Below are 14,138 nucleotides of genomic sequence, written 5' to 3'. Positions count from 1 at the left end.
AACTATTTTAATGTAGCAGGTTCATCTACAACCAGTACCGCAGCTGTGCGACGCTTTGGTCTATTTAAAACGCGTGGGAGCAGAAACATGAATCACAAGCTGCGTTATTTATGGGCCACGCTCTTGTGCCCACGTGGATTTTCTTGATCAGATAAGCGTGAACCTTTCTTTTCTTCTGGCTGGTAGCATTGCCTCACTACTTCAAGCCTTGCGGGCTTCTCCAGTGTCACCTGGACAAACTAAAGAAAAACAATTTGCTGCAGCCGCTCAGAGAGGTCAGAAACGTGCACAGCAGGGCAGGAACCCGCACGCAGCCCCTTCTCGGGTGGATGAAGGGTGTAAGCAAGCTGCAATAATCTCAGTCAGGAAGAAGAGAAAGGCAGAGCTTCAGGTAGAACAAGGCGCTGCCCAGGATGTATGTCCACATGTGGCCCCGGCCGCTCACCCGCTCCTCCAGGCTTCCTGCTCAATCAGAAACTGCCTTGGCTGGGCTACAGCATCACGAGCCTTCCTTGGCAGCCACCAGCAGGGATGTCTTCCCCCCTCCCATCCCCCAATTTGAATCCTTTCTTCTATCTATCCCAACCATGGCAGCAATCGTCCTCACCCCGAGCCTTATCAATTGGGGTCACCACTGCAAACATCACTGGACTCCCCCCCCCCCCCCCCCCCTACACACACACCAGGGGCTGCATACCAGCTCTTGCTGGCTCAGGGATTCGCACCCGGGTCTCTGTGCTCACCTCCAGCACAGCCCCATGCAGATAATGATTGCAATTAATGTAAAATCCCCAGTCAGTTATAGCCAAGGTCTGAGCTATTTATGCTCCTCGCTAATCAGAATACAGAGATTTGCATATAAATTTCAGTTTCTGCAGGCATTGGAAGCCGCCATGCCATTTTAATCTAATCAGAGCCCAGGGATTTGCATACCCAAGTCTACACGCTGCAGCTCATCATCCCTGCGCTCTGATTGGCTGAGGAGACAGAGAGGCCCTGAGTACAGTTCTTGTATGGGGTCCCAGCAGGCTCCCCACCCTGCCACGCACCGGCAGCTTTCTGGTAATGGAGAGAGAATCCAATGATCTGCTCGCTGTTCTGCTCCTGGGCGCTGCCAGGACCCACGGCAACGCTGCTGCTGGCGAGGGGGAACGGCAGCCACGTGCTGTGGGGCACTGGCAAGCCTTCCCGGACGATGACGGAGAGTCTGGCCGTGGCACACGCCGTACCCAGGCTGCTCTCCCGCCAGGCACTGGTAGTAGCCAGCATCCTCCAACCCAATCCTGTTCATTACCAAGCTGCCGCTGGGCTGGATCTTCACGCGGCCGTTGGCGGCTGAGGGGTTAAATACCATTTCTCAGCCACGAGACGCTGGGGGCCGGCTCGCCTTCCGCCCTACAGACAAACCGGGCCGTGGCTGGCTCTGGTGCGGGAGATCGGTCTCAGGGTACTGGGGATGAATGGAGGAGCTGAAAGAAACACAGCAAGATCATTCCCACAGCACCTTTCAGCTGAACAGCCACGTCTGGGGTGGAAAGCCTGCAGCGCATTACAGCACTCGATTTAAAGCTGGACAGACGGAGGCAGATAAAGTGACCTGGCAGAATCACACCGAAGGGAGTGGCAGAGCTGGGATTAGACTCAGGCACATAGATTTGCATACGCTTTCTATGTTTTTATTACAGACTGTTTTATTTAATTTGTACTTTTTTAATTGATTTATAATTGTTCTAAGACCATAGATTTACATTATGCTTTTTATGTTTTATCATTACTTGTGTTCTATTATCACATTTAATTTTTGTTTAGATTATTTTTACTGGGATTTGTATATGTTTGAAATGTTTGTAAACCGATGGGACGGCTAGTCTAAACAACGGTATATCAAAGCCTAACAAATAAACATTTAAATAAATAAATAAATGACTTTTGTGAAAGTGAATTTTGCTGTGAAAAGGGATCTTGAGGCTTCAAAACAAAGCCGTCAGGGACGTACAATTGGGTTTGTCATAAAGCTGGTTTATTGGAAGAGAATGTACCTAAGACATGAAATGCCAGGGCAGGTTTGGCTCTGGTGGGAGGGGGTGATCAACTGTCATATTTTGGCCCCATCGTTGGCTGAAAGCAGGGGCAGGGCTCAAAATGTCAAAGAGATGCACTGGTCTGGTGGATTCTGTTACGGACACTGCCAATAAAATGCTCACTTTTACCCATAATGAGGGTGAAAGCCCTGTACACCGGACTGCTGGCCTGGCCCTACACCGGCTCTTTCTCCACTCACCCCCCCTTATGAGAAAGCTGGACAAGTGTGGACTCGTCAGCCTGAAGATAAGACAACTGAGAGGGGATATGATAGAGGTTTGTAAATTCCTGAGGGGGTGGAACACATATTTATTCTCTTAGACAGTACAAGAAACTAGGGGATGCTCCATGAAACTACAGGCAGCAGATTTAAAACAAATTAGAGGAAGTATTGTCAGAGGATGTGATCAAGCGAAGTTGCTTACCTGTAACAGGTGTTCTCCTAGGACAGCAGGATGTTAGTTCTCCACACGTGGGTGACATCATCCGATGGAGCCCGGCAGGGAAAAACTTATGCCGCTAAACCACGCGTCCACGCAGGGTCTCTCTTCAGTCTCTTAAGTAGATCACGAAAAAAATAAGACAACAAACCAGGAGAACCCCACTCTGCAGGGTGGTGGGTGGGTTTCCTGAGGACTAACATCCTGCTGTCCTAGGAGAACACCTGTTACAGGTAAGCAACTTCACTTTCTCCTAGGACAAGAAGGATGGTAGTCCTCACAAGTGGGTGAATCCCTAGCTGCAGGCTAGACCAGAGACCAATGGGACCCAGAGACACCAAACTAGGCACAAGCAACAGAGGTGGCTGTTGGTAACATCGGGAACAGACTGAACCCAAAATAGGGCCATGGGTAGGAAGAGTTGGATTCACAGCTGAAAAAGATTTCTGAGGACAGACTGGCCAAATCTGCTATCACGATGGCCGTCCCTTTCCTTCCAAGATATGGAGAGAATGCCACGTCGCAGCCTCGCAGATCTCCACCACCAGGTGCACCAGACGTTCCAAACTCCGCCTCAATCAAAAGCCTCCGATGAAAGGGCGAGGGGAGAGAAGACGACAAGTCGGAGCCCCCGAGGAGGATCGACGTCCGGCACCAGAACTGGTGTGGATGGCCTCGGGCCACTGGCATCGAGGGAAGATGGCTGCTTCAGGGGGTAAGGCAACAAGCGCAGTAGCCAGCCCGAGCCCGGCCCCACGTGCAGACGGGGACTGGTGACAGTGCTTCTGAGACCTCCCATGGGGCTCAGCCTGGTCCTTCCCCGGCGCAGAGGAAGACTATCCTGATGTCCGTGACTTGGAGGAAACTGAGACTGGGCGATCCCCGGAGGGCTGGTTCCCCCCGCAAGACTCAGGGGAGGAGTGGTCCTTGAGGGATCGAGGACGAATGGTTCCCCTCAGTCCTTAGATGTCGATGACATCGATGCCGAAGTGGAGGATTAGGATTTTCCTGAACCAAAAACCTTCTCCATCTTGGCCAACCTGGCCCGATGGCCTTTTGGGGTCATTTGAGCGCACAATTCGCAGCCCCAAACATCGTGCAATGCCCCAGGCAGAGGATGCACACTTCATGTGGATCCGTCAGGGACATAGTCCGGGGGCACTGATGGAAGGCCGAGGCCGCCATGAGGCTCACCACGGACCGGCGGGTACGGGAGAAGCACGAAAAAATACTCACCGACCAAGAAAGAAGTGGGAACCAGAGAGAGACCCAGCGCAGGAAGAAAAAAAGTGAAAAACTCACTTTTAATAAGTTTCCTGAGAGAAAAGAAGCACAAGCTCCACCTCCACGAGACGATAGCTCCACGGAAAAGAAAGAACTGAAGAGAGACCCCGCATGGGCGTGTGGGCACGCTGGGCATGCTCAGTGTGCCAGTTACCCATATGCGAGGGCGACCATCCAGCTTGTCCTAGGAGAAAGCACTGCTCATCCCTGGGAGCGGGCACCAGGACATGGATTGGCCACTGTCAGAGACAGAATGCTGGGCTCGATGGACCCTTGGTCAGACCCAGTATGGCACTTATGATGTTCTTAAGAGCCCAAGCCAGGAATAAAATCCCAGTCTCCTGTCTAGATGCATGGAGTATTAAAGATGATGATGACCGGGAGCTGAGCTTTCTACTCACCAAGAACTCGCAGCTCGGCTTCTGCTGTGACAAAGTATCGGGTGCGGGTTTATTGGCTCGGCAAACATAGACCCCGGAGTGATGGGGCTGAGTGTCAGGGATCAGCAGGTTTGCTTCCCCAAGAACAATCACATCCATGGAGATAGGTTCACCATCTATAGGACAGAGAAAAAAATGGGAAGCAAAGACGGGGGTGAGAGACAAGAGATTCTCTCTCATTGTATCACACGGTGCAGGGAGAGATCATCTCCGGGTATCTCCATCCCTTTCATCTCATTGTATCACACGGTGCAGGGAAGAGAGATCACCTGCAGGCATCTCCATTCCTTCTATCTCATTGTATCACATGCTGCAGGGAAGAGAGATCATCCACCCACATATCCATCCTTTCCATCTCATATCACACGGTGCAGGGAAAAGAAATCATCCCCACGCATCTCCATCCATTCCATCTCATGGTGCAGGGAAGAGAGATCATCTCCGGGTATCTCCATCCCTTTCATCTCATTGTATTACACGGTGCAGAGAAGAGAGATCATCCACCCACATATCCATCCTTTCCAACTCATTGTATCACACGGTGCAGGGAAAAGAAATCATCCCTACGCATATCCATCCTTTCCATCTCATTGTATCACACGGTGCAGGGAAGAGAGATCATCCACCCACACATCCATCCCTTCCATCTCATTGTATCACACGGTGCAGGGAAGAGAGATCATCCACCCACACATCCATCCCTTCCATCTCATTGTATCACATGGTGCAGGGAAGAGAGATCATCCACACACATCTCATCCCTTCCATCTCATTGTATCACACGGTGCAGGGAAGAGAGATCATCCACACACATCTCCATCCCTTCCATCTCATTGTATCACATGGTGCAGGGAAGAGAGATCATCCACCCACATATCCATCCCTTCCATCTCATTGTATCACACGGTGCAGGGAAGAGAGATCATCCACACACATCTCCATCCCTTCCATCTCATTGTATCACATGGTGCAGGGAAGAGAGATCATCCACCCACATCTCCATCCCTTCCATTTCATTGTATCACACGGTGCAGGGAATGCACACTATCTCCAGGCATTTCTATTCCTTCCTACTGTATCACATGGTATAGGACAGGCGCAGGCAACTCCTGTCCTGGTGTACCACAAACAGTTCTGGTTTTCGGGGCATCCACAATGAACATGCATAAGATATTTTTGCATACAATGGAGGTAGCATATGCAAATATACCTCATGAATATTCATGGGGCTAGAATTGCATACCCCTCATTTAGGGTACAAAGGCCATCCCCAGGCATTGCTATCTCTTCTATCACATGGTGCAGGGAATAAAGACCATCCCCAGGCAACCCCTATCCTTTCCATCTCACCATATCGCACAGCATAAGGAGATAAATAACATCCCCAGGAGAAGTTTCACTTACCTAGGGTTGCCCCATGACCCCGATAGGCTCATTCAGGATAGATTTTGTCTCATTTCATTTCTGGGCTTGCAGCCCTGCCTCTGCAATGGGCCAAATCCAGAACTGGATCAGCCTCTCAGGGTTGACTCGGGTCAGGTGGCAACCTTTAATTCTTAGTCTACCGTAACCCAGAGACCTTGGGGGGGGGCGCGGCTCCTTACCCTGCCGTATCCAGGAGACCAAGGGGGTGGGATTCGCTGCTGCCACGCACTCCAGGACTGCGCTCTGACCGGCCACCACTGTCGTGTTCTGGGGAGCAGCAACAATGGTAACGTCCTTAGTGACGGGCTGAGACCCTGCAGAAGAAGTCACGTAATCAGGTTGAGTTATAGCAAGCAGTACAGGGCCCCCTGCTGTACCAGGCGGCCACCCATTGCATGCTGGGACCTGTAGTTCCTGCCAGGGTACCTGCATAGCCCCGTCAAGGAGCCTTTAAGCTGGTGCTGAAGGTTTTCTTTTGAAACAGACTTTCTTGCTGAAACCCTTCATGGACACTAAAAACCTACAAGTCATTTTGGTTTATCTCAAAGCCAATAACGGCAATAATCTGACTTTCTTCAGTTGCTGCTGTCTGCCAGGATCCCATCACGGAAGGGGTGTCAGAACCTGGCCTAGCCGACTCCCCACAGAACTGAGTGACTGGAAGGTGAGAAAGTCAGCAGGAGCTTGGTTTTTTTAATCGCCTGCAGGAGTTGACTTCATTTAAAAGGTGTATAAGTGCTACTGGGCTGAATTCCAGCCCATGCAGCCCAGCGGATTCCAAACAGGAAATTCCCATCCAGGCTGCTCACTCCCGGATGTGGGAGGTGGGAACATCTAGGGCTGTCCCTCTGGACCACTCCTTTTTGAAACCCACAAATACTTTCACTGCTCTAGTAGACTGGGATAAGACTTAGCGCTGGGCAGGAGAGGGGAGTCGCCGTAGCCAGCAGCGCATCACAGCGTGGCCTGCTCTCAGATACTCTTTAGGGAAAAAGCAGACTAGAACTCAAATTAAATAAATAAGTGGAAACTCCACGTTACTGGGTCAGTCAGCCACAGAAAACCCAGTGTTTGCTGAAACAATATTAAACCTTACAAATATAGGAGACAGCCTGCACACCAAAGGCTGCTGCTGATATACTCCACCACCCAGAATTCCCTTTGATCCCATAGTACCCCAGCATCCATCCGAATGGTCCAAGACTAATAGGATATATAAAGCCGCAGTGTTCACATTCTCCACTAGATAGCACTAGAGAGCCAAAGATGAGAGCAGCACTCATCTGTGCCAGGTGGCACCATAAGGAGCATTTACCTTAGAATGCCGAAATTCCAGACACCCAGCGCCCCCTCCTCTGATCTGCCCAACGACTTCTCATGAGGCTGCTCCGGTGCCACATGGACACTATTGTCAGCTTTCAAAGCCAGAAGAGCCAGCCACCTGCGTCCACCCCCCTATCTCCCCTCCCCACGGACCTCTGGCAGCAGCAGCTTATAAAATCGTCAGTGCTGCCTTCCCCACCCCTAAACCATGCCTTTCAATATGGAAGTCAGGCGGCGTGGCCAGCACGGGGCTGGGGAGCAGAGGAGCCATACATCAAGCACCTCCGACCAGCCCCTGATTGAACAAGAAAGGCTCCATGGCGGATGAGGAGACCGTTTCAGCGGGTGTGGAAGACAGCAGCCTGCAGAAACCCGGCACTCACATTGGCTGCTTTCAAGCTTGGGCCAGCCGCTTGCCTGCCTAATGGAATGGAAATCAGCCAGGCCGGCCAAACACTAGCCGGTTGGCAATCCCCACGATTCCTGAGTGGGCTGGGGGAATTCAGAGCCCATAACTGCAAGGTTTGGAAGCAGCCTGGTGTGTGGCTCCCGGCTGTCACTGCAGCGGCTGGAGGGGGAGATAAAATAGTGCAAGCAATCCCCAGGTGCCAGACCCCAGCCCCAGGTCTGACTGAGCTGCAAGCAGAAGGGAACTGCCAAGTCAAGAAAAGCAAGCAAATGAAACAAAAATCACCCTAGCACCCTAGGAGGGAACTGCAGGGCCTGAAGCTCCAGTAACTTGACTCTGCAGCTGTTACTCAGGAAGGGGTTAAAGGGCAGCTCAGGAAGAAAACAAGCAAAGCCCTAAATCAGTCAAGGACAGGTATCAGTTTCCACAGCAAAGGGGCTCAGTCTGAGAGACAGATATGGAGAGTGGGGAGAGAAATAGTGGTTGGATTAACTACTGGAACTTCCACGCTCCTCTAGCGACATCCTGCAGGCAGCCACACGGGCAGCTGGGAGCTGGAGCAGTGTAAATCGTAAGCCCAGGGTAGATCGGATGAGCCAACAGTCGTCTGCCGGGGAGACCAGGGAAAAAGAGGGGACCCCGCAGTCATCAAGCAAGCCTGTTACTCAGATGCCAGGAAGCTTTTAGTAAAAGCTTGCAATTTCCTAAGGGAAATATTATTACACAGAAGTCAGATTAATGAGCTGGAAAACAGAATCACACTGACTGCAAAGCAAGGATAAAGGATATCCCAGCACTGGGAAGCCAAGGGATCCAGGTTCTAATCCCACCTTTGCCATCAATCTCTCAGTGTGACCTAGTGCTGTGCCAGGGCCTGGACACCAGCAGACAGACACATGCTCCAGTTCCACCTCCAGTGTCATTGTGTGACTTGTGTTCAGATCACAGAGCTGTGCAGCAGCAGATCCAGATTCCAACCCCACCGCAGCCACCAATGTCACAGTATAAACTAGTACTGTGCCCATAGCTGGGGACCCCAACAGCCTTTGTGACCTTCGCTAAGTCCCTGAAGGTGCCACAGCTGGAAACCAGAACTGTCAGCTTCTGAGACAGGGACTTTCATAAACCTATCAGGTATCCTGGAAGGAGCGGCTGCACAGCGTCAGCTCCTTTCAGCGCCACACAGGCAGCTGTCCCGTCAAAGGAAGGGACCCCCCCCCCATCTCTCGGTGCCTGCCTCTGCTGTTCAGTGCTCCTGGGTGTCAATCATTTACTGTCTGCGACAAGATGTCCTTCCTACAGAGGCATAAAAAAAAGCAACAAAATTAAAAGCCCTCTGGAGATTCTTCAGATGAAAACTCTGCCCTGGGGGAATTTGGTTCTGTGTAACAATTACTCAACCCTACACAGGATTGCATTAGGACCCACCTTGACGCCCCTTATTCACAGCATCTCACAACCGAAGCATCACATGCACACCGCATCTCAGTGCACGATTCGCTTATTACTAAAAGCAGCTCACAGAATAAAACTTGTGCTACATTTAACCCCCTTGATTAAATGAGAACACCCAAGCCTTTCTTTCCCGAGTATAACTCTCTAAAGCTAATCACACCCATAAGAAGTTGGGCCAATAACGAGCTGTCCCCTGCAGCTTGTTTCTTGATCTTTGGTTCTACAAATCTCATGCAGCTCCAGTCTGGTCGCATACTGATGACATCATTGTTGGAAACCTGTGATGTCATCAGCCAGGGGCCGGCTCCTCCGCCGCATGGCGGCAGTAACAGTGCAGGGGGCTTTTAAAGCCGGAGAACATGAGCTGCTTACGGAGCACTGAAAGTAAAACTCACTGGAAAGCAATTAGTCACCCAGAGCTCACAGGAGAGCGGTTGTCCAGAAGTGAAACTGACACCAAACAAGCTTCTGTACAAGATTTAATTTGCATAAATAAATTATGGGCGCTGGTGACAGATAGCATAATGTGCGCCATCCATGCTTAAGATGCTCAGCCCTGGAGACCTGTGTCCCAGATTTCCCTCCCTCTGCATCCTTTCATATCTTCCAGCCGCATGCTGGTGGCAAATTCAGAATTTATAGCATCCCCTGTGCCCTTCTGCTGAGCTCTCCTTATAGCATTTATTTGTTGTTCCCAAGGCAGTGTGGCCATGAAACCAGGGAAGGCAACAGCTTCCCAAGCAGGCACTTCACCTCCCAGGCTCTGCCAGTGCCCCACACTGCTCTAGGGGGGACAAGAAAAGCCAGAGGAGCAATAAAATCAATCAAGACCAAACGCTCCCAGAGACTCAGAAGACGTCAGCAGAAAAGGATCACTTTGTTTTCATCCAGTTTGGATCATGCATGCTAAGAGCAGAGTCCAATACCGCAGCCACCAGAGGAGAACGGACAGGCCGGGATGCAGCAAAGGTAGGTAAGGTAGGAGGCAGGGTGGGCACTGCCTCTTCTGCTGCCCCTCCCGAGTGTCTGAAGATGGTTTATAGTCGCATTGGGGTAATGTTACAGAAGTTGGGGTTATTTTTCCCTATATGCATCACCTTGCACTTGTCCACATTAAATTTCATCTGCCATTTGGATGCCCAATCCTCCAGTCTTGCAAGGCCCTCCTGTAATGTATCACAATCCGCTTGTAATTTAACTACTCTGAATAATTTTGTATCATCCGCAAATTTGATAACCTCACTCGTTTCCAGATCATTTATATATATATTGAAAAGCACCGATCCAAGTACAGATCCCTGAGGCACTCCACTGTTTACCCTTTTCCACTTAGAAAATTGACCATTTAATCCTACTCTCTGTTTCCTGTCTTTTAACCAGTTTGTAATCCACGAAAGGACATCGCCTCCTATCCCATGACTTTTTAGTTTTCTTAGAAGCCTCTCATGAGGGACTTTGTCAAATGCCTTCTGAAAATCCAAATACACTACATCTACCGGTTCACCTTTATCCACATGTTTATTAACCCCTTCAAAAAACTGAAGCAGATTTGTTAGGCAAGACTTCCCTTGGGTAAATCTATGTTGACTGTGTCCCATTAAACCATGTCTTTCTATATGCGCTACGATTTTGATCTTGAGAATAGTTTCCACTATTTTTCCAGGCACTGAAGTCAGGCTCACTGGTCTATAGTTGCCCAGATCGCCCCTGGAACCCTTTTTAAGTATTGGGGTTACATTGGCCATCCTCCAGTCTTCAGGTACAACGGATGATTTTAATGATAGGTTACAAATTTTAACTAATAGATCAGTAATTTCATTTTTGAGTTCCTTCAGTACCCTAGGATGCATACCATCTGGTCCAGGTGATTTGCTACTCTTTAGTTTGTCAATCTGGCCTACTACATCTTCCAGGTTCACAGTGATTTCATTCAGTTCATCTGACTCATTACCCCTGAAAACCATCTCTGGAACTGGTATCTCCCCAACATCCTCATTAGTAAACACAGAAGCAAAGAATCCATTTAGTCTTTCTACAATGGCCTTATCTTCCCTAAGAGCCCCTTTAACCCCTCTGTCATCTAATGGTCCAACCGATTCCCTCACAGGTTTCTTGCTTCGGATATATTTTAAAAAGTTTTTATTATGAGTTTTTGCCTCTATGGCCAACTTCATTTCAAATTCTCTCTTCGCCTGTCTTATCAATGTTTTACACTTAACTTGACAATGCTTATGTTTTATCCTATTTTCATCAGATGGATCCTTCTTCGCTTGCCGATACGTGCATCTATGGGCGCACGTGCGTTTGTTTTAAAATTACCATCTAAGCCTGAAATGCCTCATAACGAAGTGGAAATAGCAATCCAGGGGCTTTAATACGACATGAGAACCTGATCAGTCCAAACTGCAGTCTTTAGTATTAAAATCCAGCCTTGTTTAAAACAGAAAGATTTTCTCTGGAAGTCTGTGGTTATGTTGGGGCACCACAATCCTGCCTGCCCATCCTCTCACCCTCCTGCATTGAGTTCCAGGTTAAAAGGACCAGCCTGTGCCAGTTCTGGTTTTATCCCATTGCATATAGGAACACAGATTGTTGACCACCCCAAGTCCATTCATGCAATGGAGTAAAACCAGGACTGGCTCAGCCTGGCTCTTCTGACTTGGAGCTTGCCGGGACCCTACGAGAGCGTGCAGGCTCACATTAAGTCCTGCAAAACCTTTGCAAGACAGAGAGAGAGAGAGGGCACACAATGGTCTCCTGCTGCACCACAAGCATCAAATTGCCCAGGAAGTCCTTCCCAGCTCTGGAAAGTCTTGGAGACTTGTGAAAGGGCTCTGGTTAAGCCCGATCCTAGGATCCGATAACCTGATACTGCACCAGTCTAACCCAGCAGCAATGCTCCATTCCCCTCCCCCCCTCCAGAGCTGCCACACCGGTCCCTGGGGAATCTATCCCAGAGGTGGCTGCATACATCTTTCTGAACTGCATGGGCATGGAGTATCTATGTAAGAAAGAGGACAGGAGAGGCCTCCAGAGAGAGCAAGCACGTGCCAAAGAGAAGAGAATGTTCTAGAAAAGAGAAGAATGTTAGAGAGAGGGTGAACCTCTCCAGTGGTACCTGCTTCCTGGCCCTACCTTTTATCACAGTGAGACGAGCCTCGTTGCTGTGCCGGGCATGCACGGCATTAGCTGCAAGGCAGCGGTAAGATCCTGCGTCGTCCTCCTGCACATTTCCAATCTGCAGCACGCCATTGGGAAACACCAGGAATCTGCTGGGTCAGAGGGGGAAAGGCAGCTGTTAACACAGGGACGAGCAGGATACAGCCAGCTTGGGCGCGCGGGGACAGTATCTTATGGCCGGGCAGGATACAGTCACCTTGGCTCCACAGGGACAGCTTTTCGGTTCCTTTCCCAGGTGATGCTGGGAGCTGGCAATCCCTCGATTCTACACTGGAAACGAACTGTCCGATTCTCAGTCGCACTCTGAGGCTCCGGATGCTGCAGGAACTGGGACAGAACTACAGCAGAAGAGAGGAGACCCACCTTAAAAAACACCATAACAGATGTGTAAGCTGCTGCAGACTGTACCTGCAAGTGCATGCTGCAAGCTGTAATCGTGTGTGTGTGTGTGTGTGTGTGTATGCTTGTGTGCTGCAAGCTGTAATCTTGTGTGTGTGTGTGCTTGTGTGCTGCATGCTGTAATCGTGTGTGTGTGTGTGTGTGCGTGTGTGTGCTGCATGCTGTAACCACACATGTGTATGTCTGTAATTGTGTGTGGTCTGCAGTCTGTAATCCTGTGTGTGTGTGTATCTGTGTGTATGCTTGTGTGCTGCATGCTGTAACTGCACATATGTATGTCTGTGTGTGGTCTGCAGACCGTAATCATGTGTGTTTGTGTAGGAGAACACCCCTCATGCACAGCTCATTTCAGCATTATCAGTGCAGTGCACTCTCCATGGAGAAGTCAGCCCCTTATCAGTGTTATCAGTGCAGTGTGCTCGCCTTAGTGCTCTACCCTCCAGGTGATTAACATAAAAACATAAGACTTGCCACACTGGGTCAGACCGAGGGTCCATCAAGCCCGGTATCCTGTTTCCAACAGTGGCCAATCCAGGCCACAAGTACCTGGCAGCATTCCAGAAGGTTTATAGATTCCAAGCTGCTTATCCCAGGAATGAGGAAAGGATTTCCCAAAGTCCACCCTAACAATGATTTACAGACTCTCCTTCCAAGAACTGGTGTAAACCTGTTTTTAAAACGCATCTTTCACCACATCCTCCAGCAATGAATTCTAGAGTTTAATTATGCATTGAGTAAAAAAATATTTTCTTCTATTTGTCTTAAATGTATCAACTAGTAATTAACTTCATTGCATGCTCCTTAGTCTTTGTAGTTTTTGAAAGAGTAAACAATTGATTTGTGTTTACCCATTCCATTCATTATTTTATAGCCCTCTATCATATCTCCCTTCAGCTGTTTCTTCTCCCAGCTGAAGAGTCCTAACCTCTTCAGCCTATCCTCATAGGGGAATCAATCCAGCCCCTTTATCATCTTGGTCACCCTTCTCTGTACCTTTTCTAATTCTGTTGTATTTGGGAGGTGGTCACCAGAATTGCACACAACACTCAAGAAGAGGTCGCACCATGGAGCGATACAGAGGCGTTATGATGTTCTCTGTTTATTCTCCATTCCTTTCCTAATAATTCCTAGCATTCTTTTTGCTTTTTTTGGCTGCTGCTGCTGCACGCTGAGCAGAAGATTTCAACGTATTTTCAATGTTGACCCTACATCTTTTTCCTGAGTGGTGACTCCTAATGTGCAGGTATAATTTGGGTTTCTCTTCCCTAAGTGCATCACTTTGCTCTTGTCCATGCTAAATTTCATTTGCCATTTGCATGCCCAGTCTCCCAGTTTTGCAATGTCCTAAAACGCCTCTTAACTATAAAACCCTTGTGGTTGATCAATCCCATTGTTAAAGGCTACAGTCATCCCTCAGGCTTGCATTCAGGAAGCACATGATATGAAAGGGATCATATCTTGAATCCAGCAGCAGTTCTGTCATTAGGATGGATACATTTTAGGGTGGCGGAACGTATTCCCCTCCCCCCCCCCCCTTTCAACAGCCACCTCCCTTAATGAAACAGAGTGCTGAAAGGCTATAGACAATGTCTCATGCTACAGAGGTCTATTAGCAATTAACGACCACATATTGCAGGCTCCCTCACCACTGTCTGCCTTGTGCTGCAGTAGAGTTTAGGCCTCGGCTCCAGCAGTTGATGG

The 14,138-nt window shown here is 49.3% G+C and overlaps 1 protein-coding gene across 1 annotated transcript in view; it reads right to left on the bottom strand.

Moving 5' to 3' along the window:
• Positions 1-1,357: 1,357 nt before the first annotated feature.
• Positions 1,358-14,138, bottom strand: part of LOC115082577 (immunoglobulin superfamily DCC subclass member 4-like) — a 39,496-nt gene continuing 26,715 nt past the window's right edge. The window contains exons 3-7 of the mRNA XM_029586795.1: positions 12,235-12,376; positions 11,994-12,127; positions 5,851-5,985; positions 4,208-4,362; positions 1,358-1,450 (exon numbers count right to left, since the gene is read on the bottom strand). Of these exons, the coding sequence (XP_029442655.1) occupies positions 1,358-1,450; positions 4,208-4,362; positions 5,851-5,985; positions 11,994-12,127; positions 12,235-12,376 (659 nt within the window). The remainder of the gene's footprint in view (positions 1,451-4,207; positions 4,363-5,850; positions 5,986-11,993; positions 12,128-12,234; positions 12,377-14,138) is intronic.

Source organism: Rhinatrema bivittatum, unplaced genomic scaffold (genome assembly GCF_901001135.1).
Source record: "Rhinatrema bivittatum unplaced genomic scaffold, aRhiBiv1.1, whole genome shotgun sequence".
In the NCBI taxonomy this organism is placed as follows: domain Eukaryota; kingdom Metazoa; phylum Chordata; class Amphibia; order Gymnophiona; family Rhinatrematidae; genus Rhinatrema; species Rhinatrema bivittatum.
Note: the sequence above shows the minus strand (reverse complement) of the source record. Positions and strands in the feature narration are given on the sequence as shown.